This window comes from Vipera ursinii (assembly GCF_947247035.1).
Source record: "Vipera ursinii genome assembly, chromosome: 9".
Classification (NCBI taxonomy): Eukaryota; Metazoa; Chordata; class Lepidosauria; order Squamata; family Viperidae; genus Vipera; species Vipera ursinii.
This window is the reverse complement of record NC_139523.1, coordinates 16,784,533-16,812,374: the sequence shown is the minus strand read 5'-3', so window position 1 is coordinate 16,812,374 and position 27,842 is coordinate 16,784,533. Positions and strand designations below refer to the sequence as shown.

At 40.7% G+C, this 27,842-nt stretch overlaps 2 protein-coding genes across 2 annotated transcripts; one reads left to right on the top strand and one right to left on the bottom strand.

The window, feature by feature from the left end:
- Positions 1-1,899: 1,899 nt before the first annotated feature.
- ATP5IF1 (ATP synthase inhibitory factor subunit 1) lies at positions 1,900-4,107 on the bottom strand. Its single transcript, XM_083369373.1, has 3 exons — positions 3,951-4,107; positions 3,693-3,805; positions 1,900-2,146 (listed from the first exon to the last, which is right to left on the bottom strand). The coding sequence occupies exons 1-3, from the start codon at positions 4,041-4,043 to the stop codon at positions 2,005-2,007; spliced, it is 348 nt and encodes a 115-aa protein (XP_083225499.1). The 5' UTR covers positions 4,044-4,107; the 3' UTR covers positions 1,900-2,004.
- A 700-nt stretch (positions 4,108-4,807) lies between these two features.
- On the top strand, positions 4,808-18,078 carry DNAJC8 (DnaJ heat shock protein family (Hsp40) member C8). Its single transcript, XM_083369370.1, has 9 exons — positions 4,808-5,053; positions 9,731-9,832; positions 10,723-10,779; positions 11,776-11,842; positions 12,053-12,147; positions 13,011-13,082; positions 13,872-13,963; positions 15,164-15,239; positions 17,305-18,078. Exons 1-9 carry the CDS (start codon positions 4,985-4,987, stop codon positions 17,425-17,427), a joined length of 753 nt encoding a protein of 250 aa, XP_083225496.1. The 5' UTR covers positions 4,808-4,984; the 3' UTR covers positions 17,428-18,078.
- Positions 18,079-27,842: the final 9,764 nt, after the last annotated feature.

Sequence of the window (27,842 nt, the reverse complement as noted above, 5' to 3'; positions counted from 1 at the left end):
GCCAATCGGAACGCAGCGTTTCAGAAGGACAGACCAGGTTTCCCGTAGACGTCGGGAGGCTGGACTCGACGCTGACTTTTCTAGCCAATCCGGCCCAGGGCGCCTTCTAGCCAATCCGCTGAACGGATAAAACTATGGCGCGCCGGTAAGGTCGAAAACGGAGAGAAGGAAAGAAAAAGCCGGGATTTCTCTTTAAACGGAGGGGTTTTTTTCCCCCCTTTCCTTGTCCCGCTCCAAGCGTAGATGAATTCATACCTGAGGTAGCCGGGTTTAACCACTTCAGCCTTCATTGGCTAGCAAAACCTCTCTCGTGGGAGAAAGCTAGCTTCTCGTGGCCAAAACTAGACTTGAGAGTTCTTGACAAGCTAGGCTTCTATTTGCAGGGATGATGCCGGTATAATAATAATAATAAATAATAATAATAATAATAAATAATAATAATAATTAATAATAATAATAATATAATAATAATAATACTAATAATAATAATAATAATAATAATAATAATAATACTTATATTATCGTTCTGTGCAGTTGAACTAATAGCCCCTCATTCAGTAAGTTTCTATTCTAGGAAAAACGTTGAAATTGAAACTGCGGTCCTAAATTTATTAGGAAGTAAACCCCACAGGAGGGTATGGAGTAGAAATGGAGGTGCTGGCCAAGAGACTGAATTTTAGGCCTTCCATAAAAGCCAGCTGGAGAACTTGGCCACTATCTCTCAGTCCAACCTGTCTTACAAAGTTGTGCAGAAATACAAAGGATTATTAAGTGCTGTGTGTTCACTGCCTTGAGTTATATGTATAAGCTGTGTGTGTGCTTGTGTTTACCCAGATGGAGAGAGAGAGAGGAGGGTGGGATAAAATCTAATAAGAGACCAGTGTAATCTTGGTATTTTTCCTTAATGATGCTCTGTTCATCTGTGTATCCTAATAACAGATTGGATCCATATTTTAATTTATTAATTGTATTAAAATATTATAGGTAGTATTTCTGATCAGTTTTTCATAATCACTGTGCATATGGTTAACTGTGTTTTAACTATAAAATATACTAGTATCTGTAGCCTTCATTTTGGATTATCATTTTTACAGATTTTTGGCTTTAAAATATAAGATATCCTAGTTATTTTTCCTCTGAATTTAGTTAGATATAATTAGATTTTTGTACTGCCCATTTTGTCTGGAAACCTTATTTTTCACCTTTCCTCTCTTTGGAGTCACACTACGACAAGGACAGGTTTTTTAAAAAAAATTTTAACCTCTAAGTTGATAAACTAAGTATAACTGCTAATAATGCTTGAAGGCTATTCTGCTCCAATAAATGATTATTATTTCCACATATACAAATAGGTTTCTGTAACATGAAAGATCACTTTGCCTCTAGAATTATACATCCTTGAAGATAGTTAAAATGTGTTCAGAAGTCACTTAAAATTGATTTGTTAATATTGTTAACCTTTTTTATCAGAACAGAATACAAAATACTACATATTCAAGAATATTTTTAAGCTTTACTTTGTACATGAACTAATCTAGTATTAAAATTCCTTATATCAGATGGCTAAACTATTTGTCATTTCTGTTGGATTACCTAGTCCTCTAAGAAATTCCTAAAGAACTAGAAAAAAGTTTTTAATGTAATCCTTCCCCCCACCCCAAAAAGACTCAATTCCCTCAAATTGCTCTGGATAAGAACGATTTTCCATCCTTGGGGAGACAACACTGTGTAAGAATATACTTTCAAGCCATAGGAAAAAATAGCGGCCCTTCTGAAATTTACCTGGCAAATTTTTAATCATATATTTCCTCCTCTCAAAAATCATAATTCAAGAAATAGCTACCCATAATTATTATATAAGTACTAAATATTTTCTAGAGAAGACATTGACTTTGAAGATAGAGTGAATTGTTTATTTCACACAGTGGTAAGAACCAAATTCTGGGTATTCACAAGGACCATTTTCAAAACAATGCCAGATACCACATCAATAATAGCAGCAACTTAATCATCACTGTGAAGTTTCTTGATCTTGTACTTATGACGTTCAATTTCTTTCTGCAGACGGTCTATTTCTTTCTTATGGTGACTTATTTCCTCTTCATGATGTTTTCTAAGATTTTCTAACTGTTCTCTTTCTTTCTCCCTGCAAAAATATTAGGATAATATGTATTACTGTCATTCATTCAAACCTCAGTTAAAATATAATGAAAAATAATAGCACAATTGTTCACTTCAAAATGCAGTCCTTACAGCATCTACTAAATGACTATCTACCTCACAGGTGATCCCATTGCTAATCAGCAAATACATTAATATAAAGATGGCCCGGCTCATTTATAAAGGTAATAACATGATCTAACTTATTTGCTATTGAATATTCCATCTTTCCTTTTTCAAACTCAAGACTCATTTCCCCCATTCCTCACAATTTGGGCATGCAAAACATTTTGGTTCAAGTTTGCTGTTCAAAATTCCATGAAATATTCTAGTTTGTGTAGAATTGCTTTTTCAGAATATCAAGCATTCAGGGATTTAGCTGGGGGAATATTTGGCTGGATGGACATGAAGTGCAATAATTGAAGCATGATGTGACCTCCAAATCTAACACTATAAATTTGTATGAGATGCCAGCTATGTTATCCTCTAAAAGAGGGAGAAACAAATAGGAAATGTAGAGATAAAGTAGTATGAATAGTTACAATCTTTCATTGCTTTCAGGTGTTTAAAGCAGTTCACATGCATATTCTAGAGTCTAGACTTTATCCTTAAAATAAATTGATATTATCTTCCATATTACAGACAGTAAGTATTGGGGATAAGATCCCTACAGTTTTTTTATAGCAGAAACCAGGTTCATAATTAGAGAAGTTTATGAGTTTAGGTACCATTAAGTAATTACAGGAATAACTGACTTTTTTCTCCCAAAAGGTGAAGTCAGTTTATATATCTCCCAATCCCAATTTTATTACAACTGTGAGATACGGATGACTGGAAGATGTTTGGTTCCAAAATAAAAGTCCGGTGTCCCCTTGAGATGAATTTTCAGTTGACTACCTGGACACATCCATATTTTCTTGGCAACATGAAATTAGTTTGCCTACTCTTTCTTTGCTGTTTCAGAGCTAATCCCTCTCACTTCACAGCCAAAGGAATATGGCTGTATCTGCATATCACTATTACTAAAGGAAGACTTGACTTTGGGTCCAGCATCTTCTAATTCGCCTTGTCACTCAAAATATTTATATACGAGATTCTTGTGCAACATGAGAAGGGAAAGATAGCTGTGGAAAAAGGGAGAGACACGCAGGTTCAAATGTGCTGTCAACCACAGAAGAATCCTGAGTTTGGGCCAAACATTCTCAGCCTTCCCCACACAATACTTATTACTAAGAAAAAAAATCAGAAATGGAAAGGCAATTCATACCATCTTGAATTTCTGAAGGAAAAGCAGGTCAGAAATTGAAAATATGTCACTAAATAAAAAAGTCATTAATTACTATAGGGGTGAATTGCAGAATAACCTCGATAAGGGTAAAACGGAAGCCCAATCATTGTTTCAGCCTGTGTGACTCAGGGTCTTATGTTCAACCCCAATCTCTTTTTCTTGTTCTGGCGTGGCATTCCACGGGTAAATCAACTTGCTCGCTAACTCGTGCTTAATGTAATGTGTGAATTCAGACATAGCATACCTGAAGTAGCGTTCCTCCAAAGCCGCTTCCCGCTTTCCAAATGCGCCGCCAGCTTCACGGATGGATCCGCCTCCACCCCCGCCTTTCCCAGCACCTTTGCCGAGCTCACCCAGCTCAGGAAGGGGGAAAAAAGGAGGCATACATTTTAAGACGCCACCGCCCTTGCCTCCAGCACCGCCAATTCAGACCCGCCCGCCTCCCCTCCTCAGCCAAGACCTCCCCGAGGCCCTGCAGCCGAACCACCGATACCGACGCTACCTGATCGGAGCCCGAGCTCCAGGCCCTCTGCTGCTGGGGTAAAGCCATCGCTCCTCGCAACCCTGATCTGAAAATCGCACCAACAGCAGCCATCTCAGCTCTGTCCTTGGAAGCGGATGGGTGGGTGTCTGGCTGCTGGAGGAAAAGCAGGGGCAAAGTGAAGCGAAGGCCAATCGGAGGAGAGGAGGGAACGAACTAGGCCAATCAGAGCCAGGCAGGAACTATAGAGGCCAGTCGTTCACATTTTGAACTTCCGTCGTTTCAGGGAGCCGTTCTAGGCATATTTGTCTATGGAGAGGCGTGACTTAAAGGATCCGCCCCTATTCTTGGCTTTTCCGGGATAATTTTCTGACATTGACTGTAAACACAGAAGTATGTAGCGTGTGCGGTCAGACCTACTAATCAGTAGCTATGAGTATTTTTTTTTCCTAGTAGAGGCTTCAAACTTGGCCCTTTTATGTCTAAGGAATTCTGGGAGTTGAAGTCCACAAGTCATAAAAGGGCCAAGTTTGAAGACCCCCGTATTAGAGGATCTTAATCTTTCCTCGTTTCTGAACGATGAGAAAGATTGCTTTCAATCTCTGAAAAATAATTAAATTAGGCTTTCTTGTGTGGTCTGCCTGCAAGGGATTGTCTTTTTGTTAGCAAGTCGATCTTTTTGTTAGCAAGTCCTGCATTTCTGGGAATTGAAGTCCACACAGCTAAAAGTGCATGAGGTTGAGAAACACTAGTGCGGAGGATAAAAGAAGAGAAAGGAGCTGACTGTGGGTCCTTGTAGGAAATATTTCTTGTTCCAAAAAAAGCAAAGAAAAACAAACCAGAAATTGTTTTGTTCTGCCTAAGCGAGCGGGAGTAGAACTACAGAACACAGCGCCGGCCAAGACACGAAGAAAACCTCGGCGCTCTGGCCCTTTAAGAGCTGCCCCGCCCTCCCGCTCGGAAGGGCAGACGTTGTGGGTCACGTGCCGGTGCCCACGCGGGGATTGGTCCGGATCAGGTGGAAAGGGCGCGCGGCCGGTCACGTGGTACCAGAAATGGCGGCTCCGGGCGAGCGGGAGGCAGGCGGCGGCGCTGAGGAGGCTTTTCTCACCTTCTACACGGAGGTATGGCGAGCCGGTCTCCGTCCCCGGGGCGCGGAGGGACGCCTCTTTCTTCTGGCCCTCCTCGGCCCGTCCCGGATCGCAGGGCTCGTGGCTGGGGCTGTAGTGGTTTCTTCTAGCCGGCTTGGGCTTCTCCCTTCCGGCCGATTGCTGAAGATGCCGGTGCCTCGCGGTGCCTCCTTCTGGCCAGCGCGGCCCTTCTTTCCCCCTTCCCGGTCCCTCCGGATGGAGCGGGTGGGAGAAGCGTTGCCCTGCGGGGGCGTTGCCTGAAGGAGCCTTTCTCGGGCTCTCGTGCAAGGCGCGGTCCGCGCCGGGCTCAAACAAGCCAGCTTGTCCCCTCTTTCAGGGCTTTTTGCCTTCCTGCCACTAATCGCCATTTGTTGCTCTGGGGCACATGGAAGCTGTAGTCCGAAGGGCGCTCGGGGCCGACCCCTGCGGTGGCTACAGTTGGCACGGAGCCTATTAATGGAAAACCAGCTAGCAAACGAGAAGGGCCAGGGCAGGGGTAGGCAACCTCGGCTCTTTTATGACTCATGGACTTCAACTCCCAGAATTCCTGAGTCAGCTGTGCTGACTCAGGAATTCTGGGAGTTGAAGTCCATGAGTCATAAAAGAGCCGAGGTTGCCTACCCCTGGGCCAGGGAGACGAGGGAATTCCATCGCTTGAGTGTAGGAGAGGAACAGAGCATTGATGGCCAGCCAGTTTTCTTATTTTTCATCAAATTATTTTCTTGGAGCCACAGGTTTAATTCTAATGCCTGTTCTTTCATTGTGCATAAGACAGGGACTCGATCAGAAATATGTTAAGTCACATATATGTGATGACATGTTAACATTTGCTCTGCAATCGCCTGTGCACTTTCTTATATGTCCTCAGGATTTGGACTCAAACTATGACGATTACAATGTTTTCAGTGGTTCCCAGCTGCGTAATTTCAACACCTCCTAAGATTTTGGTCCTGATCTTCCTGCTCCTAAACTTATTCCTTTTCTATTTTCTGCTGATCCTTTTATTTTTGTTCATTTTTTTCTTTCAAATAAAATCCCAGTTGATTGGTAGTACAACTTTAGGATGTTTATTCAACAATTTAATTCAGTTGGATTTATTCAGCATACTTAAGTTCGTTGAGTTGCTTTCAATGAAGTCTTCCCGTTTAGACTACTGCAACGCTCTCTACATGGGGCTGCCCTTGAGGACCACTCGGAGGCTTCAACTGGTGCAGAATGCGGCCGCACGAGTTGTGATGGGGGTTTCCCGATACTCCCATGTAACACCTCTACTCCTTGAGCTGCATTGGCTTCCGGTTGCCCTCCTGGTGAGATTCAAGGTGCTGGTGATGACCTATAAAGCCCTGAATGGCTTGGGTCCAGTGCGCTCGCAGAGAGAGGGTCTTCTCAGGGTGCCGCCGGTAAAAGATTGCCGGTGGATAACACCCAGGGGGAGGGCCTTTTCTGTGGGTGCGCCTGCCCTCTGGAACTAGCTGCCCGTGGAGCTCAGGACTGCCCCTGACCTACGTTCATTCCGCCCGAGACCTGAAGACTTGGCTCTTTGAGCTCTCTGACCCAGGCTGAGAATTTTAACTGGGTTTTATTTTCAGGGATAATTTAATCTTTTATTTATTTATTTATTTATTTATTTATTTATTGATGGGATTTATATCCCGCCCTATCTCCTGAAGGACTCAGGGCGGCTCACAATAAAACATATAATAAGTACATAAATCAAGATAAAATGAAAATTGAGAACATCAGTGCAATAAAAAATTAGAGAATTTTAAAATGAATTAAAAATACTAAATATAAATTAATTAAAATGCCTGTCAGTCTAGGTCAGCTTGGTGGAACAGGTGTGTTTTGAGGCCGCGGCGAAAGGATTGGAGGTTTTGGGCTATCCGAAGCTCAGGGGGGAGCTGATTCCATAGGGTTGGTGCTCCCATAGAGAAGGCCCTCCCCCTGGGGGTCGCCAGCCGACATTGCCTAGCTGACGGTACCCTGAGGAGGCCTTCTCTGTGTGAGCGTACTGGACGATGGGAATTTGTTCCCGGCAGCAGATGGTCCTGCAAGTATCCCGGACCTAAGCCATGTAGGGCTTTAAAGGTAAGTACCAGCACCTTAAATCTCACCCGGAGGGCAACTGGTAGCCAATGCAGCTCACGCAGGAGGGGTGTAATGTGGGAGTATCGGGAAGCTCCCATCACAACCCGTGCAGCTGCATTCTGCACCAGCTGAAGCCTCCGGGTGGTCTTCAAGGGCAGCCCCATGTAGAGAGCATTACAGTAATCAATACGGGAGGTAACGAGTGCGTGGGTGACTGTACGTAGGGCATCTCGGTCCAAAAAGGGGCGCAATTGGTATATAAGACGAATCTGGGCAAATGCCCCCCTAGCCACGGTTCCAATGTGATCTTCAAAACTGAGTCGTGAATCTAGGAGGACGCCCAGATTGCGTGCTTTATCAATGGGAGGTAACATCTCTCCTCCTATAGTCAGAGATGGAACCTCTTGGACTAAACGAGATGACGGTATGTACAGCCACTCAGTCTTGGCCGGGTTGAGTCGAAGCCTGTTTTCTCCCATCCAAATCTGTACCGCTTCCAGACAACGGGACATCACATCAAGGGCATCACTGGGTTGGTTCGGGGTGGAGATGAATAGCTGGGTATCATCAGCATATTGATGATATTTCACCCCGAAGCTACGGATGATCTCTCCCAGCGGCTTCATATAGATGTTGAACAGGAGGGGCGAGAGCACCGAACCCTGAGGCACTCCACAATTAAGAGGCCTAGGGCTTGACCTCTGCCCTCCTGCCAACACCGTCTGCGAACGGTCCGAGAGGTAGGAGGAGAACCAACGCAGAACGGTGCCTCCCACTCCCAGCCCCTCAAGACGACGCAGTAAGATACCATGGTCGATGGTATCAAAAGCCGCTGATAGATCTAATAGGACCAGGACAGAAGAATAACCTCTATCTCGGGCCCGCCAGAGATCATTCACCAGCGCGACCAATGCCGTCTCCGTGCTGTGCCCCGGTCTGAAACCCGATTGGTACGGATCTAGATATTCAGCTTCCTCCAGGTTCAAAGGGAGCTGTCGCGCCACCACACTCTCGACGACCTTCGCAAGGAAGCGAAGGTTGGAGACAGGACGGAAGTTGTTTAAAACAGCTGGGTCCAGTGCCGGTTTCTTGAGGAGGGGCCTTACCACCGCCTCTTTCAAGGCAGCAGGGAAGTACCCTTCACTCAGTGAGGCATTGATAACTGCTAGGAGCCAGCCTCGTGTAACCTCCCGAGAAGCATAGACTAGCCAGGAGGGACACGGGTCCAACAAACATGTGGCGGCACTTAGTTTCCCCATGATCTTGTCCACTTCATCCGGAGTCACAGGATCGAACTCTTCCCAGATGTACTTGGCCAACTTCATCGATTTCCTCTCGTTAGATACTGCCCAGTCAGAGTCCAGACCAGCCCGAATCTGAGCAATTTTGTCCACCAGATATTTACTAAATTCCTCAGCCCGTCCATGTAGGGGGTCCTCTCCCGCCTCTTGACTTAAAAGGGAGCGGACCACTCTAAATAGGGCGGCCGGGCGATTATCTGCGGACGCAATGAGGGTGGTGAAGTAGGCGCGCTTTGCCACCCTCATTGCCACAAGATAGGATCTAGAAAAGGATCTTAACTGTGTTCGGTCAGACTCAGACCGACTGGCTCTCCAAATGCTCTCTAGGCCCCTTCTCTGGCGCTTCATCTCCCGCAGGTCCTTGGAGAACCAAGGAGCGAGTCGGGACTTGCGCCGAGTCAGAGGCCGCAAAGGGACAACGCGGTCGAGCGCCTCCGAAGCAGCCTGTTGCCAGGCATTAACTAAGGACTCGACCGGGTTGTGGGAGAGGGAGGTGGGAATCGGTCCAAGCGCCATCTGGAATTTATCTGGGTCCATCAGGCGCCTGGGGCGGAACCACCTGGTCGGTTCCGCTTCCTGACATCGGGGGGTGACGTGACGGAGGCCCAACCGCAGGAGGTAGTGGTCTGTCCATGAAAGGGGTTGTGATGTTGGAGTAACCCCACCCAGCCCATTTAGCCACTGCCCAGAGACAAAAATTAGATCCGGCATGTTTCCTCCCTCGTGAGTTGGGTCATGAGTAATTTGAGTAAGGTCCATGGCCGTCATGGAGGCCATGAACTCTCGGGCCACTTCTGATGCACTGCCCAGGGAAGGTAGATTAAAGTCTCCCAGTACCATAAGCTTTGGAAATTCGACCGCCAATCCTGAGATGGCGTCAGGTAGCTTGGGTAGAACCGTTGCTGTCTTTTAACTTTGTATTTTGTATTGGTATGATTTTAAAATGCCCTGTAAACCGCCCTGAGTCCTTCGGGAAAGGGCGGTATATAAATCTAATAAAATCTAAATCTAAAATCTAACAGTGTCTTCCAAATGTGTTGAGCAATATCTCCTATTATTCCCAGCATTTTCCTGTGGAGTTTTAGTATGTCACTGTCTGCCCTAATCTAGTTGACTAGTTTAGGTCACAAGATACATTGCCATAATTAATTCAGGCTTTTTGGATTAACCCAATTTTATTATTTGTATCCCACCTTTATTACCCAACACATTTTCTGCCTTTTGTCCCTACAACAATTATCTGGTGTAATTCTGGTTATTAATGATGTACTAATTTCTACAGGTAAAGCAAATTGAAAAGCGAGATTCTGTTTTAACTTCAAAAAATCAGATTGAAAGGCTTACTAGGCCTGGGTCCTCCTATTTTAATCTGAATCCCTTTGAGGTATGTTTGAATTTGTTTTCTTTATTCATTGTCCCACCACTGCAGGGGTTTTTTGTATAGATCCTGTTACTTGAAAGAGATATGCAAACTAGCATGGTTCATTCCTGGAACATTCTGGATATGTACCATTTGGCTTTACACAGAACTAATTATTTGCTTGTGTCATAACATTCACTTGTGGTAAACTTTTATATTGGCATGTTAGTTTCTTGCCCTCATAGTGAATCATTCATTAAAGTATTTGAGAATCCTCTAACATTTTATTTTTGAACCTAAGGTTTACTCGTTCTTTTATACTACAAATGGCATCACTCTTGATGCTCTTTAGAAATGAGTTAATGAATTAGTAAAAGATAACCTAGTTATTTAGGCATTCTATCTAGATTTGAAGTACATTTTGCTGCAGAGTAAGAATTCAGCCCATCCATTTAAATCCATACATGCATTTGTGTCCTGTTGATTCACTATTATTTTTCAGTTACTAAGTCTGCTGGAAGAGTACATGGAATTGTAACAATTGGCAGTATAAAATGATGCTTTTCAGAGTGCCAAGAACCATAGTCCTTTATTCTTTTTGCTACTTTTCCATTTTCATCTCAGTGTTTGATAACCACTGAGCATGCCTAATTGTTGCTGGATGGTTTTAGAGATTATTCCCTGAAGAATTTTTCTACTAAAGGATTTTGGTTTTGTACTTTCTTGACAATCTTAAAGTTTCTGGAGCATGGAGATAACTCATTTCATGAATAGTGCTATTTGTGTGTTTTCTAAGCAGTACCTTTATTTTGATTCTGTAAACTGCTTAGAGAGGGCTGTAAAGCACTCTGTAAAGTTTAAGTGCTATTGCTACTTTTATTTTTATTTAAAATGTCACTTTTGGACTTTTCCAGGTACTGCAATTGGATCCTGAAGTCACTGATGAAGAAATAAAGAAAAGATTCCGTCAGGTATATGGCTTCTATAGTTTGCTAAACATGGAGGAGACCCTCTTGGCAGTTGTAGGGATCAATAAATTTATTTGAGAACTGCAGCTTACCGTTTCATTGAACGTACGCAGCATGCAAACTTAAATTTACAAAGTGCTTTGTAACGCTGTGTGTTTGGAGTTATCCCAATTGCTCTAATTTAAGGGATTAAATTGTTTCATTACTTTGAAAGACCAGTAGTCAATGCAGCATGAATATGCAGAAGGTTAGATAGATAAGCATCGGGTATGTAATAAAAGATGAAATAAAAGAATAATTCGCCAGGTTATGAGTTGGCAAAGAATTAAGTTTAGTAACTATGATGCAGAGTTTTTGTTTCTGTTGCATTTTTATTGTGTATTTTATTCCCAGAGTAGCAACCAATTAGAGTGGCCTATAAATAAATATGCAATTCAATTCAATTCAATCTTTATTATGGTCTCAGACCACCACAAAAATAAATATGCAAACTTCCCCCCTTCTCCTCATTCCATTTCCTGAACAGTTAGCAATAGTGTTTTGATAGCTTTCTTGAGGAATTTGTTTTGTTGACAAAATTTCCTCCACAGCCATGCAGTCTAGAAACTTGTCTGAATTTGGATATTTTGTACTGAAATCATAAATATGAGCACCTAAATACATTTTATAGTTTGTGTTTTTATCAGTGTTTTATCACTTTAAAATGTTTAATAAAGAGATTGTTAGAATATTCAGTATTATAATATTGAATAACTCACACATTTGTGTCCTTTAAAAAATTAATACAATGTCAATATCTCTGAATAGTACTTGCTATGTTTCCCTGGCTATATAGCATTGAAGAAATTGGCTCAATGAGGTTGAGAATTTAGGAAGATCTTGTCCCAGAAAGAAGTAGGTAACTAGGAATGTTTGTTTTATTATAACTGCAAAGAAGGGCTTGGTTTATGTGATTATTTCATATATTTTGATATAAGTCCATGTTCTTTAATTATATAGTTATCCATATTGGTCCATCCTGACAAAAACCAAGATGATCCTGACAGAGCACAAAAAGCTTTTGAAGGTACTTCCCTGTTGTTGTTGTTTTTTATGTTCAAGATTTCAGGCATTAGCAGTGTATCCAATAGGCGATTCTGATGTTAGCATGAAAAGATAAATTACATGTTGCCTTTTGTGCTAGATTCCTAAAAACAAATATGTCTTTATGTTTTCTCTAGTAGTATAGATTTTTCAAGTTGTATGAATGTGCTGATAGAAATGTTTGGTTTGTCAGCTGTCGACAAAGCATACAAGCTATTGTTGGACCAGGAGCAAAAGAAGAGAGCCTTGGACGTGATACAGGCTGGAAAAGAATACGTGGAGCACATTGTAAGTATCGCACATGGCAGCCAGCCTGTGATCCAAGGGGAGAGGTGGGAACTACAGCATTTGGCATCTGTCTGTGTATTGCTTAGACCCGGGGTAGGCAACCTTGGCTCTTTTATGACTCATGGACTTCAATTCCTAGAATTCCTGAGCCACGAGTCATAAAAGAGCCAAGGTTGCCTACCCCTGGCTTAGACTGAGAATTTTATATGTTTAAATTATTCCACACCTTGCCTATATTTTAGGCAGCTTGAGCCACAACGTGATGAAGATTAACTGTGATGATAAAGAGAACCACACATTGTAAAGAATATGTTGTGAATGTTAATATCTGCTTCTAAACTATTAGAATTCAGTGAATTTAGACTGGAAGATAGCTGAAGGATTAATAAAGTAATTGGTCTACTAATGTAATTCAAAACTTTCTCTTAAAATTCTGCTAGAAAGAAATCCTTCAGTAATCCAAAGATTCAGTAATCCAAAGATTCCCCCTTATAGTGGGTTAAAACAATAAACAATAAACTTCAGGTTTCAAGTTGCATACTTGCATCATATGGATGTAAGTATGAATATATGTATGGCAACAGGATCAGTTGCTCCTGTTCAGACAGCAGCATACACATCTGGTTAGAATTAAGTTCCACCAAGAATCTTTCTTCCTTGTATTACAGGAAAGTGATGTATTTCTTTTTACAGGCATTCAGATCCTAACAAGTCGATAATTAGGTAGCAGAAATTATGCTTATGAGAGTAGCAATGCTTTGACCAACCCTTCTGCTGTTAGAATGTGCCAGCACAATACTGCACTGTGAAGTTCTCACATGCTCTGCAGTTTCTGTGTTCCTTATTTGTGAATTCTTTTTTAGGTAAAAGAGAAAAAAAAACAGTTAAAGAAAGAAGGCAAGTCAACCAATGTAGAAGAAGATGATTCAGAAGTAGTAAGTTGAGCAGTTCATATTTCCAGGAATGACATGCACCTAGTCCTAGACAATATCTTCCTTTATCAATATTGGCACCAACTTTTGAGGAGCTTTGGTTTGATTCTAGACCCATAAATACATTTGCTACTCCCCCTCTTGCATTGTTTGTATTATATTTGATTACAGAGTTATCAGTGCCAAACTAGAACATGCTTGTATTCTTAACATTAACAATCCTGCAAATATTTATACAATATTTATGTAACTTATTCTGGGATGTGCTAGTGATATAATGTCCCACACCTCTTGGATGAGAAGGGAAATTTCTTCAAGGAAAAAAATGAAGTCCAGCTACCTTTTGGAAAAGCATCTTTGGGACAACCATGAGCTGGATGACTGAGATTTTCCATAGACATTTAGTGATACGATGGTTGGTAGCAGGTATAACATAAGGCAGGGATCTTCAAACTTGGCCCTTTTATGACTTGTGGACTTCAACTCCCAGAATTCCTCAGCCAGTGCCGGGCTGAGGAATTCTGGGAGTTGAAGTCCACAAGTCATAAAAGGGCCAGGTTTGAAGACCCCTGCCACAGCTGTGGTGCTTTAGTTACTCTAGCAGTTCCCAGTTGCTTCATGGTAGTTTGACTACATCTAATATACAACCTCAAGCCCAGCCTCTGGATTAGTATTAGTTTATTGTGATGTGTTCCTGGAAGACTGCTGGTCTTTTTATCTAGGCTCAGGATTGTGTTTTATTGAATTGTAGCTGAGCCTCAGCATAGATGCTGAATCTCTTGTTTCTTACAGTTCAAACAGGCAGTGTACAAACAGACAATGAAACTCTTCGCAGAGCTTGAAATTAAAAGGAAAGAAAGGGAAGCAAAGGAAATGCACGAAAGGTAGGGAACAGTGCTGGATTCTTGCGGCTGGTATTGAAAACACTGGGGCTAGACGTTCTGGTGTACATAAAAGAGCTCGATTATTGACAGGGACAGAAGAATGCTTAAATGGAATTCTTACTTTATCATTATGCTAAAACCTAAACGTATACAGCGAAGTATCTGGGGAGGCAGTCTCTTAGTGAGCCTTGGGGCTGTGAGGGAACAAGCTGTGAATGGCTTGGATTGGGGCCTGTTGTTAAGTGATGCCATGTGACATCGTACTTTCGACTGCATCATTTAGTGATGGAAATTCCGGTCCCAATACCATTGTAGCCGTGAGGTCTATTTATACTCACTTTGTAGCACACATGATAAATAATAATTCTTCCATGTCTAGGTTAAGCTTTAAACTTCCGGAATGAAGCCACCTTCCTGGCAAGCAGTGAGATCAAATAGATACAAAGTGCCAGATAAGCAAAATGACCATTTACAATAAGAGTAAATGTAGCACAGTCAGCTCACTTGTGTAACACAAAGATTGTGATCATCTATTACCAATACATTGTTGAATGGCAAGTGTAGTTGTACGGATTCTCAGGCAGTTTTATGTATAGTGTCGTGCCCCTGTGTATGTCGTAAGTGTTTGATAATACTCTTTACATATTTCCTTCCTGTACTTTATTCTGTCTTAAGAAATTCCTTGAGGCTTAAGATAATATAAGACTCTTTCATTTGTGTAATGCAACTTCCTTTAAGAAATAGAAACTTTCTTTGCAGCCCACTGAACAAGAGTTTGGAAATGTATACTGGTGGTCTCTTTTATAGCTCCTCCATAGCTACATTTTGAAAAATATAGTAATGAAAGTTGAGGGAGGGATTGAACAGGAGGAAAATACTTCTGTTAAATGTGTAGTATCTAAATATTGGCTCCAGGGGGTGATCTGTGTCTTTAGCCCTGGGAGGAGAGGATTCTTAGTTTCACTTCCCCAAAACCCTTGTTTTTTTGCTCTTCTTAAAATTCTTAGTTCATCCTGTCTTCTTTGGCCGAAACCAGCCAGGGAAAGTCCAAAAAGCCATTATCTGCCAGCTCACACGACAGCTGTAATCTAAAACATAGGCAACCAGATTGGAGAACAGTTGATGAAATTGACTTGCGATCTCTTCTGCTCTGCCCAACAAACGTAACGCTAACTTTTCCTCCCTGGGCTTTTGTCCTAGAAAGAGACAGAGAGAAGAGGAAATAGAAGCCCAGGAGAAAGCCAAGCGTGAGCGAGAGTGGCAAAAAAACTTTGAGGTAATTACGGCTGTGGGCCCTCAGGGGTTCCATTGGAGTTTCAGCAGTCTTTAATTTTAAAACGTATAGAGTGGTGCCTTGTCGGCAGTTCATTCCAAAAGATACATTGAATACTAAAATCAATGGGTAGCGAGAAAGCCAGGTGACTTTAACCAAGCAACTTGCTATTTCGGCCAGAAGAAATAGCAAGTCATAAGGCAGCTGACATGGGCAAGTTCTTCCTTGCCCGTGGACTACCGGGAGAAAAACAAATGCCGGGGAAAGGTTTCTGCTTCAAAAGGCGTTGAATACTGAATTCGAAGAGTATTGAAGCAATCAAGTGCTAATACATAACTATATTTTATAAAAAGTATCACGCTTTGCCTGAGTAAAATGTTTGGGGTTAGGTGACTGGGGTTCCCAAAACTTGGGGAACTTTATGCATATTTTCAATCAAGATGGTGCACTGCCGGCTCACATCGGGAAGTGGGGATTGTTCATCCTTTCCGCAGTCAGCCAGAAACATCCTGATTGCAAAAGCCGCCTGTCTGATAAGGAGTTGCTTTATACGGAGATGGGTGGCATAACAATGTAACAAATAAATAAAAATAAAGGTAAAAGGAAAGCGGTATGTCCAGGAATTTAATGTGAAGCAGGTCCTGAATTACGTAGCAATTTTCTTTCCCAAACTGATAAAAAGTTGAGAAACTCAAGCCATAAATGCAGTTGCAGGAATGCCAAATCACATGCTTTGACTCAGCGTGGATGCTCTTGGTATAACTGCTTGGCAATTTTTGCTGCAGCAGCAGTAGGAAGTGTCAGGTTAGTTCTTAATGGAAGGATCTTAACAGACGCTTCTGCTGCTATCCAGGGTCTATCTCCAGCTCACATTGAACATTTTGAACAAGGTGCTGGAGGTCTAATGTATCCTAAACTCCTGTGAAAAAGGTTTTTAAAAAATTGGCTGTCAAGTCTGGTATGTAAAGAGCATGCTTATAAACTAATAGTACTGTTATTTCAGGAGAAAGTTAACTGATACGGATGGAATGATTCAAACGTGGAGAAAATGGGCATAGTACAAATGGGTATTAATTGTCTCGGGGACTGTCCATTTTGAGACAAGAGATCAAAAATAGCAATTTTGTTCTGGGGGTATATGAATTTTCTTTCAACAGGCTTTTTACTAAGGTAGACAAAGACATCTTTTCACCATCTAACATTATTTGTGGTTCACAAGAGGTACAAGTCGTCCTCATCTTACAACCATTCATTTAGTGACCGAAGTTACAATACTACTGAAAAAAATGAGTTATGACTGTTTTCACACTTACCAAAGTTGTAGCATCCCCATGCTCATGTGATCAAAATTTGGATGCTTGGCTATTGGTTCACATTTATGACAGTTGCAGTGTCCCGGGGTCATGTGATCACTCTTTACAACCTGACAAGCAAAGTCAATGGGGAAGCCAGATTCGCTTAACAACTGTGTTACTAACTTAACAACTGCAGTGATTACTTAATAACTGTAACAAGAAAGGTAAAATGGTGCAAAACTGGCTTAAAACTGCCTCACTTAGGAATTTTGGGCTAAAAAGTTGAGGACCACCAGTACTTTTGAACCAGAGAGAGGATACATGACAGTAAAGCACAGATTGGTTTTGGGTTACAGTCCCTCTAGATTTATGCAAGTAGATATGTGATTGGGCACAAAGATATTTGCTTGGATAAGAAAACATGTGCCTGTCTAGTGAGATAAGAGAGGCAATTAGACTCTAACTATAATGATGTTTTCAAAAATAAAGAGGCAGTATTCTGTGAAAGTAATTTTTCTCTTGAGAATTACTTTGTGTTGCTTTTGCGGAGCTTTGCTTACCTCCCAATATCTTATCAATTTTCCTTGGCCTTCTAAATGTTTATGGCTGAACTGACAGTTTCCCTGGGGAAGCATAGTTGGGCTTAATTTGAAACGCCCCGCCTCCCACCACATTCTTCTTGCAGGGACATTTTCTGTTAGGATATTGAGGGGAAATGATAGCTGTGTTCTCATTGTTGCTCTTGTTTTCCTGCTCATCATCTTTGTATCCAGGAGAGTAGGGACGGACGTGTGGACAGCTGGAGGAACTTCCAGGCAAATACAAAAGGGAAGAAAGAGAAGAAAAATAGGACCTTTTTGAGACCACCCAAAGTGAAGATGGAGCAGCGTGAATAAGCTGGCTATTCTAGGCTCCTGTGGACACTTGTGTATTACCATGTTTAAGTCTCTCCTTGCTTTTCCAGTAGAATCTTTTGTTTTCAGTTTGATTGATTGAATCTTGATCAGAATATTCTAACCTCTGCTTGATTCCCTGGGGCTCATGGTTAAATTTCCAGGCCAAACCTGCTGCTGCTTTTAGAATCCTTGGCTAACTTAGACAGACACCACCATCACATGTACCTGTAATCCCTGTAATTTAATGTTCTGTATTTCAAGGGTATTGCTGTTCACATGCCATCAGGCCTGTAGCTTGTGGAAGCATCCATTCAGTATTCCCATAAGGCAGATACTGAAACTGGCCTAGTGGCTCTTCCTGCTCACCTCATTCAGCAGACCATTTTTCATCTCCTTTCACTTGCTCTGGTGAAGTCTGGAACCTAGAATTGAGTTGCCTACCTAAGCTTCAAGAGGGGCTCTCAAGTCAGCTGCACGGAGTTGATCTTTTCCCCAGCTCTAATTTCCAACGGTGGTCCAGGATTGTAGCTTGGTGAGCAGACAGTCTGATAACTAGAACCAACCCTCACCCTCTGTAAATAAAGAAATGAATATCTGGCATTGTATATTCAGTTAGTGGCAATGTTCTCTATGTAAAATAAATTTTTACCCAAAAACATTTCGTGGCAGTGCTCAGTTATTCCAAAAACTTGCAGTGTATCTTTCCGGTTGAAAGAAACATATTTTCTCTGTATCTCGGCATTCATGTTTGTTTATTTGTGTCAGAAGCATCACAATTAAAATAAGACATACCATATTACATAAAAATTAAAATATAAAATACAAGATTAAAATATATGCAAATTAAGTAGATCTTGTCCAGAAACTAGCAATATTGTGTGTTGTGCTGTGTTATTATTATGTAGGTTAATATTAACCTACATAATGAATTACAATCTTAAATTGAGACCTTTCAGATGATTGGAATTGCTGCCTTCTATGATAGCTTTAACTATATCATGTGCTAACTATAGCCTTGGTGGAGCAGTAGGCTAATGCCTCCTTAAGTAACACCAGCTGCCTACAATTAGTGCAGGTTCACATCCCACCAGGCTCAAGGTTGACTCAGCCTTCCATCCTTCCGAGGTAGGTAAAATGAGGACCCAGATTGTTCGGGGCAATAAGCTGACTTTGTAATAATGCCGCTTGGGGGGGGCGAAAGCCCTAATAAGCAGGCATATACATAGAATGAGGGCTATTGCTAAGCACGTTGGTTTGTGCTTAAATTGTAAGCCGCCCTGAGTCTTCGGAGAAGGGCGGGATATAAATAGGATTAAAATAAAAAAATAAAATAAGCTTTTTAGTCTTTGATCTGTTATCACAGCAAATTAAGAATACATATTTGTTGGTTGATACCAATTTTGGCATGTATTCCAGCTGCTTTTGTGATGGCCTAGCAGTGAACCTTTCTTGGGGTTGCCACCTTTTTAAAATCCTTTTGTAAAATAAAAACCAGGGCAAACCAACTAAGCTATCCTTACTCTGAATAAATCCTCAATCTCAGAGAGCCCCCCCCCCCCCCCACTTTCCTGTGTCCGGAAGCTGGAATAGGATTAATTAGGATGAAGTTCCTATCTGAGTCTGGATGACACAAGAAATGAGATTTGTAAGGTTTTATAAAGCAAAGACACAAAAGTATTACCTTAATTACAGTTTGGTCTATGGTCTGAGTTTATGTGATAGGCCCAGTACAAGAACACTGTTTGTGTATCCCAAAGATGAGGCTTAATTCTCAAATGCTTATTCTAAAAATTGCTGTTCTAATGAGGAGGATATTATACTACTTGAATATTGATGCTTTTCAGGATGAAAACAAAGCTTGCTGAAATCCTAGTTTGTGTCACACATCAAGCTCTTGACTACTAAGGCAAATGCTGAGAGTCACCCTTGGTCCAACAATAGAATGCTAAAGCGTATCTAAAAATAACTGCCAAATATTTATGAGCTTTTCATGCTTTCCTGGAACACTACAGATCTCTTGGCCACTAACCAACGTGCCACAAGAGAGACAGCTTTTGCAATCATCTGAAGTATTTAGAAGAGGCTGAAAGGTATATATGATTCATCCGTAGCCATTTGGTAGACTTGAGGGATTTTCATTTTCTGCTAATATAGCAAGGTATATAATGCGGCTACCTGCACATAAGATTTCAGAGCAAGATAGTGAACTGTCTGCTAATCTGGAGGAAGGAGTTGGAGGAATCCAATTGTACCCTTGTTTTATATGGTAACTAGAAAAGTGGGTTTGTGGAACACCCTGGGCCACAAACCACAAGAAGTCGCATTTTAGCCATCTTTTGTGCAGTCCATTCTCTGGTTCAGTGTCATAATAACACAGCTAAGGATGATGCTGTTTTTCCCACACTGGTCTATCTAGGATAAATCAGTGGGGAGGGGTACCTAGGTTGCCATCAGCAGCTTTGCCAGCTATGCTTAGCTGCCCACCTGATTTGAATGGATTCAGAGTTATCAGCTTAACCTGTGGTTTGGTTAATTCTGACTGACTAAATCACAATTGTCTGGATTTGCCCAACATGTTAAGCCACAATGTGCTAAGACTTACCACTTGTCATTTTCATACCACATATAACTTTCTGAGAAGTTATAACTCGCTCTTCCCCTTTCTTCTTCGAGCCTTAATGAGCTTTCCTGTCCAACTCCTGGACACACACCCCTCCTGATTTTTCTCTGCACCATTTTGTCTTTTTATGCAATGTCCCCACTTTTCTTTTACAATATCACTTGCAAAAAGGCACACAGACAAAAGTTTTCTTTTTTTTTACAAGTTTGAAGAAAATCTTCTCTCACTTTGGGAAAATAGAACTCTTGTTTTTCTACTGACAGCAAAGTCAGCAATAGTTCAGCCTTTTGAAGTTTTCTTCACACGATCTAAAAGCAGCCTTAACAAGGTGATGAATTCAGCATACTTTATTGTACCGTATATCAGAGGGTAGGTAAATTGGATCTTTCTGCATTGCTCCCAAGTGCAATAAAAGATCTCTAAACACTGAATTGATCTGATCTTTTCCAAGCTACTACCTATTGAAAATATCTGTTTTTCCATTCCCCCCCCCAATTCTTAAATGCCATTTTCCTCATGCAGCCATATCAGAATTCATTTGGTACTTTTGAAAAAGATGTTATATCAACTGATTTTGTAGGTAGCTGCAAAACTTGAGGTTGTAGATATTTTGATGACCTCCATGGAGCCTTAAAATGCACTTCTTTTTGCTTTTCACAGCAACACATCATTAATACAAGAACTTATGACTGAACCGTGTGCTCTCTGCTTCCAAACAGGAAAGTGCACTACAAAATTTAGTTTCCTTTGGTAGAAAAAGAATCAGGAACATAAAAGTATAAATAGAGATAAAGAGGGTTTTGTTCAAGGCAGAGAATCCCAGTTTTCCAAGCTTCAGCAGTCAACTAGCTTGTTTCTCTTCTCTCCAATTAACCAAACTGGAGAGAAATTTCCAATTTCTAAGGAGAAATTTCCTGACAGTTAAAACAGTTAATCAGTGGAGCAACCTGCCTCCAGAAGTTGTGAATGCTCCAACACTGGAAGTTTTTAAGAAGAGACTGGACAGCCATTTGTCTGAAATGGTGTAGGGTTTCCTGCCTGAGCAAGGGGTTGGACTAGATGACCTCCAAGGTCCCTTCCAACTTTATTATTATTATTATTATTATTATTATTATTATTATTAATAATAATAATAATAATAATAATAATTATTATTATTTGTCCCCAAAACCAAGATCAATATTGCATTTGCACTATGTCTTGGTTTTGGATTAGTCTGTGGCCTAGCTACTGTGATCTCTAAACTATGGTATATAAGTTAGCATAGTTTGTGAAAAAGCCAATGTAACTGTTAAGGATTGGCATCCGGATGGCGCCCGATCTTCGCTCCTTTCGTCGCGATCTCAAGACCTTTCTGTTTGTACAAGCCGGCCTAGCCTGATGGGGATTGGTGGGGTTTTTTATTTTTGGTGGTTTAGTTTTTAACTTGGTGTTTTAGAATTCTATTTTAACTGTTTTAATATGGGCAACTATTTAATCTCTTTTTAACGTTTGTATTTAGTATTTTATTCTGCCCTGTGAACCGCCCTGAGTCCTCAGGGAGAAGGGCGGTATACAAATATTATTAAATTAAATTAAAATTAAAATTAAATCAGGAAGATCTAAGCTCTAGTCCTCTCTTAAGCATGGAAGCTCACTGGGTGACTTTGGGCAAATTACTCAAAAAATATCTCCCTACCAATCACACTGGGCCAATGTGGTACATTATGATGCATAAAGTTCAATTTAGAGGACTTCATTCTGCAGTGGATTGATTTGTGCTGATAATTACATGTGTTCATGGACAAACTTAGCTTATTCTATAAACAATTGAAACCATGTTTAAGTACTCAATAGGTTATTAAGATAGTTTCAATTATCAGGAAACTATTGTATATACAGTATGTCCAGTTACAGAAACAACCAGTAATTCTCCATTTAATCTACAATTTCTCTAGCAAAAGAAAGCTGAGACAGCCAGCCTGTTTCCAAATTTAGAATGAACATATAATTCAATGGTAACATAACAAACTGTGGATTGAGGTGGCATAATAAACTGTGGCTTAGCTTAAGCCATAAAAATCATTTACAAGGCATGAAGATTTGGATGGAAGCAACACCAGCCAAAAGCCCAAGATTTTGGCATCCAGCCCAGTATTTCCATGCCCTCTCAAGTGAGACCATCTGTACAGTACTCAAGAGGTCCCAAGCCTTATCCAGAAACTTATTAAAGTGTATTTGTTTAGAAGCCTGAGCTCACAAACTGGAAACTCTTTTAAGTCAATTGAATATGACTAGAATGCTTACTGAGCAACTCACGATCATTTCTTCATTTGCAGCATGGGCACAATTTCAGCAGTTGTCATGGGCATTTTATTAATCCTTTCGTGTGTAGCACATTCATGGGCAACTGTGGGGAGGAAGGTGAAGGGGAGCCAAATAATGACACATGTAATGATGACGTCACTTACAATGCTGCTGCGTGTAATTGCATTGCTGAGTGACTGTCACGTCATTTTGCCTTCACTGCAGTTTGCTATGCATATTGCCAGACACTGACGCCCTGATACAAAGCCGTATCTAACATGTCACATGTATAGGGCCAAGCAGACATTCCCTAGCCTAGGGAAATCTATTGTTGCCTCTAAATTTTGAGCCTTTCCCCAAATTGCATGAAAACTGACGCCCCTCAGGGAAATTTTAAAACTAGATGGGAGAAAGAAAAAGTGAAGGAATATTAAAAATCCTACAACAGCTTCTGAACGAAATCAGGGCCAAAACGGTTAGAAACAAAAGGAAGGAATACAAAGTCGATTTGTGTGATCAGTGTTAAATAAGACATATGTTTATAAAATCCCAGGTACTTTTTATGGGATTTTTGCTGATGTCTGAACAGAAACATTAATGATTCATGGATTTGTGAATGGATAAGGGGGTTGGCTATGGGAAGAAGTGATACCTGTATATAATCTTCTAGGGGTGGATAAATATTAAGTTTGTTCGTACTTGTTATGGTGATCAGAAGTCATTTTTTTACAAAGAAATTCCCATTTCCCTCTTTCATTTCTCTTCCTTTTTTCTTTGCACTTTATAGTTAATTTTTCCTATTGTTTTCCCTCTTTGAGTTCAGTTTGTATTATATTTTATTATTGTTAAAACCTTAATAAAAATCCTCGATAAAACTTTTTTAAAAAAGATTTTCCAGAGGATCGTGGCTGAGGAAGGATCTAGAAGGGTATATGCCTAACACAGCAGGATACCTGCCTTTCCTTAGCTAGTTTGAATACGTTTAGGTCTTTTTTCTTGTCTATCACATAATTGTAGATGCAATCAGTCAAATTACAAACAGACCTGGTGTTTATCGATAGCTTTTCTAGACACTTGGGTATGTTACTGATGGAACTGCAAGCGGAGGTTTTGAACATTTTGAGAAATAGCTTCTGAATTCTTAAAGCACCAATGGCTCTGTCCAAAGGCACTGTGCAACTCCTGGTGCCTCAGATCACATGTGAATAACACTAGCAACATAATGAAGTTGCAGCTCCCCCACCCCTCATCTCCTGACAACTTCTGCAATCTACATATGGTTACTTGGTTACAGGATAAGAATTTAGGCAAAACAAGAGTGCAAAAAGTCATGCGTATCAGCACACAATGATTTGAAATGGATATTGTTAATTTCCATAGCTTGCTTTGCTGAAGCAGCAGAATAACATTGGTTCTAGATCTGGAGGTGCCCCTGGGAAGAATAAGCCAGACAACTCTACCTCGGTGCGAATGATGCAGATAATTCTGTTTCTCTCCCTAAAGCCCAAAAACAGAGAGATCTTTGAGTCTATCTGGAAGGTCACAGCATCTCCACCCATGCTATAAAAAGCCCCTTCACAGAACTGTAAGGCTGGCAAATCCCAATATCATATTGCCTTATTCCATGGATTGTGTTAAAGAGTTCTGATAAATTGACCAGTGAGTATGAAAACACAGGCAGTTCCTCACAAAGACAGCTAATAAATGAATATGGAATGAGTCAAAATTAGAACTTATGGCAGTTGCCAAGAAAGGAGATCAAAGTCATATTTCTGTAAACCAGCCCACACAGAGCAACGAATACTAAAAATATACAATTTCTCCTGAAAAGCATTCCTAGGAAGAGCAATGTTTACGTTAGGAATTTCTAGCCTTTTACTGTAGTTCATGAAAACTACTTCAGATTAGTGAAAAATATCTAAAGCTACTTAAGAATATGTATTAATTAGACTAACAGATCTGGGCAACAAAAACCTAAAGGCCCACTGAATAGTTACAAACTAATACAGAAAATCATTTGCTACTATATCATGGTCATCTAGATATTTGCAGTCCAAATCTACTGAATGTATCTGTTCAGTGTATCTTTGGCCCTTTTTTTGGACAAAACTTCCTCATTGCCTATAGTATCAGTTAGGCTAAGTTGCAAAACACAACTCATTAGTACACATCAGGAAAAACAATGAAATCCAGACAAGCTTAAAAACCACTATAAACAAGTCCCAAACATGATTTCTGCCTCCAGTCATGCCTTCCAGCCTCCAAATATTGAAACTGAACTGCTTTAACTAAAAAGCTTGGAATGCAAAAATTCTCTACTAAGAAGTTTATAACAAATCTTTTGTTTATAACATGCCCCCTTCTATGAAAAGAGCCAGAAGTACATTTCTTTTGGGAAGAAGATACAATTTCCGTCCATCTCTTGTGATAGCTGTTTACTTGTGACCCTGTGAGAGAACTAATTTTCATATTGGACCTCAAAAATCCAGAGGGCCATGTTGTTCAGACACTTTTGATTCTTCATGGCCCAGCTGACAAAATTTTGGCAGGACACTACTGTATGCCAGCAATTGTTCCTTTGAATCTTTGTAACCTCTTTTTTTTGATTCCCTTGGATTTTCCAGAGTATCTGAGTCTTCTCCAAATTATCCTTGCTCTTGAATTATATGTGCAAAATATTTTACTCATAGCTTCATCATTAGGTCTTCTAGTCTGGTTTGATTTCATCCAGTACTGATCCAGTTCTCCTTCAGGTCCAGGCTTCCTAACAATTTTCTCCAGCAATGGGAAATTATAAGTGTTCCATTTCTTTGAAAGATCCATTTTATCTGCTAGTAAGCTCTTTTATCTCACCATATGAACCAATTATGTTATTTCCTGCTTGCTTACTTTCCCCTCTTCCCACTGTTCCACCTTTAGGTAATTATAAACCCTAGACAACCAGGTTCCTAGCATTCAATTTTCCTTGCTTCTCGTGGCAATTCCCTACCAGTTGCTTCTCATTTTACAAACTTCGCTCTATCTGCCCAACCCCTATTCCACTAGTACTCACTTGTCTCAGACAGTAAATATTCAGGCTGCCACTCCTCTTGAGAATACCTAAGTTGGAGTTTCAGATGTTGGTTACCAGTTCTTTAACGTTTGACAAACATTAGTACATGCAGAACGACAGGTAAGGCTTTTAAAGGCTGTGTAAACATATGCATACCTATACAAATAAATAAAAGGCGACAGAATATAGTGCAAATTTCACAGAATCATTTTCTGCAACCAGATATTCTCCTCTGTATTTCTATTACATGCACCTAGCTGGGAGATCAGGCTTTTGCCTGGATAAGCTATGTGGCAGAAATTAGATTAAACTGTTTTAAGAATTTGACTCATTCACCTAAGAGATCGACCACACCTTACTCACTCATAGCTTCTGTTTCCTGCTATTACTGTTGAGAAATAAGTTCAAACAGTTGCAGAATGTATACAACACACACACACACACACACACAGATGCAACCTTTGGGATTTTCCAGCACTTCTGTGGCATCTGGTATTACAACGGACTCCTCCTTCCACAGACGTAATACAGTACGATGTTCTTAGTGTGCTCCCAAAACTTTTTTCTCCAGAAGAGTAAAAATAATCACAGTCAACACTGCTGAAGAAACCACACTGAGATAATCTGGACTTCCAGGAGAGAACCATGAGAAGAAATTTACCTCATAGAGAAGATCCTCGTTTCCCATAATCTGCTAGGCTAGAGGGATTGATTAATAAACCACAAACAGAGGTAAGTCCCTTTTAATTTTATTTTGGAACCAATCGGGATCTCTGTATGGACTTCTTTGTATTTGCTCTCTGCTTGTTACTGTGGCATATTCCAAATAATATGAGTGGAAGCCGGAGGGAAGGGGTGTAATGAAATGACACACTTCACTCTTGGATTTCCCACCTCTGGCAAGTCATCAAGGCTGGCCCAATATATTTTGGTACCTGAACGTTAGAGGAGATGGCATATTCCAGACTCAGAATCACACATTTTGGTAGAGTGGTGGGACCTGAACTTCATCAGGGATGTGTTTTCCAGCATGAAAGGCAGAGCCCAGACTTTGAGAGAAACAGCTGAGGGAAGCCTTACCTGTCTATTCTCCAGCCAACCTCTATCAAGGGAGGCAGTGGGCTATTTACCCATCTCATCAGAGGGTCAACACTCAGCCCCCTCCTATGGACCTCTCTGGCATAAACCCCTGGACGGCAAGTTTTTCTTTGATTGGAAATGTTGCCTGCCACACACTTCCTGCATAACTGGAATTAGCATTCATGTATTTATTCATTGATAACAAGCACTCCCTATGTTAACAGTGCATGGGAGAAAAGCCAAATCCTTACAACTGTATAATAAAACCCTAACCAAATATAATTTAAAGGCTTTGGGAAACAAATTATAACAACGAAGCAGCTGACTTCAGTGGCAATTAATCTCATAATATGGGCCCTGCCATGCACAAAGCCAAACTGGCTATGGATTTCAAGCCTTTCCTTAGTGGGATCTGTGAAATGTGCCATCCTAATGAGCTGAGACTGCAGGATAGATTGTATGGGGGCAGGTGATAAATGGCTTGGATCTGTACTGTTAAATAAACCTTGAAATCCTATCCTTTCAAGACTCCCTTTTGCTTGCTGTCTTCTTGTATTGATTATACCCTTTTCTGATGTGCCGAATGGAATCATAACCTGGATTCTACAATCTACTATCAATCTTTCTGCTCGTTTGATGCTTTGTGACAGCACAAGCATGAAAAATATTCTGTGTAATGAAGTCATCGGTAGTTGCTATCACAAAACCAGACCAGAGTATCTGCCTTGTCCCTCTTTTAAGTTGAATCTTTTATGCCTCATTCATGATTGTCTGGAAGTTGGAGAATTCTCCAACAAGACAAGAGAACCTAGCTTTCTTCCAAGCAAGGGAGCCGATTTTTAAAAAGGTCTGCCTATAGTCCTTGGAACTTTACCTGTGCATCCCTAAAAGGATGAATCAGTTATTTATGTGTAATGGAGGGGAAAAATGAAACCCTGCCTAAACTGTTAATATTTTCAAAAGGGAAAACTTTTTTAACTCCACTTGCATTCAATACTGATTTTTGGCATGCTGCCTGCCATGACAAATCAATGCTGCATTTCCCATTCATATGTGCAAAATGTTCAATGGGAGGACTATGTGATTTGTGTGTGTGTAACATCAGTGATGGAGCATGCCAAAAATCATTAAGCTAGCTTAGAGAGCACAGCCCTTTCTTCTAAGTAAATGCCATTTGAGGTGTCTTCCTTCTTTTTTGCCAAATGATAGGGCCATTCCTGGCTTTCTATCAAGCTGAATCCAGGCAACTGCATTACACCCATTTTAATTTTTTTATACATCACGTAGCTGAGACCATAGCTTTCTGTGCAAACAATTTTTAGATAAAGAAAAGTAGTGTATGTTTTTTCCTTCTGTTGCATTGTGTCTGATTCTTGG

Bases quoted from the DNA above. Each gene is read 5' to 3' on its own strand.
- ATP5IF1 (XM_083369373.1), bottom strand. From the start codon at position 4,043: ATGGCTGCTGTTGGTGCGATTTTCAGATCAGGGTTGCGAGGAGCGATG. The intron at 3,806-3,950 runs GTAGCGTCGGTA...CCCCTTCCTGAG, and splicing joins GGAGCTCGGGCTCCGATCAG to CTGGGTGAGCTCGGCAAAGG. The intron at 2,147-3,692 runs GTATGCTATGTC...ATATTTTTGCAG, and splicing joins TTGGAGGAACGCTACTTCAG to GGAGAAAGAAAGAGAACAGT.
- DNAJC8 (XM_083369370.1), top strand. From the start codon at position 4,985: ATGGCGGCTCCGGGCGAGCGGGAGGCAGGCGGCGGCGCTGAGGAGGCT. The intron at 5,054-9,730 runs GTATGGCGAGCC...TAATTTCTACAG, and splicing joins TTCTCACCTTCTACACGGAG to GTAAAGCAAATTGAAAAGCG. The intron at 13,964-15,163 runs GTAGGGAACAGT...CTTTTGTCCTAG, and splicing joins GCAAAGGAAATGCACGAAAG to AAAGAGACAGAGAGAAGAGG.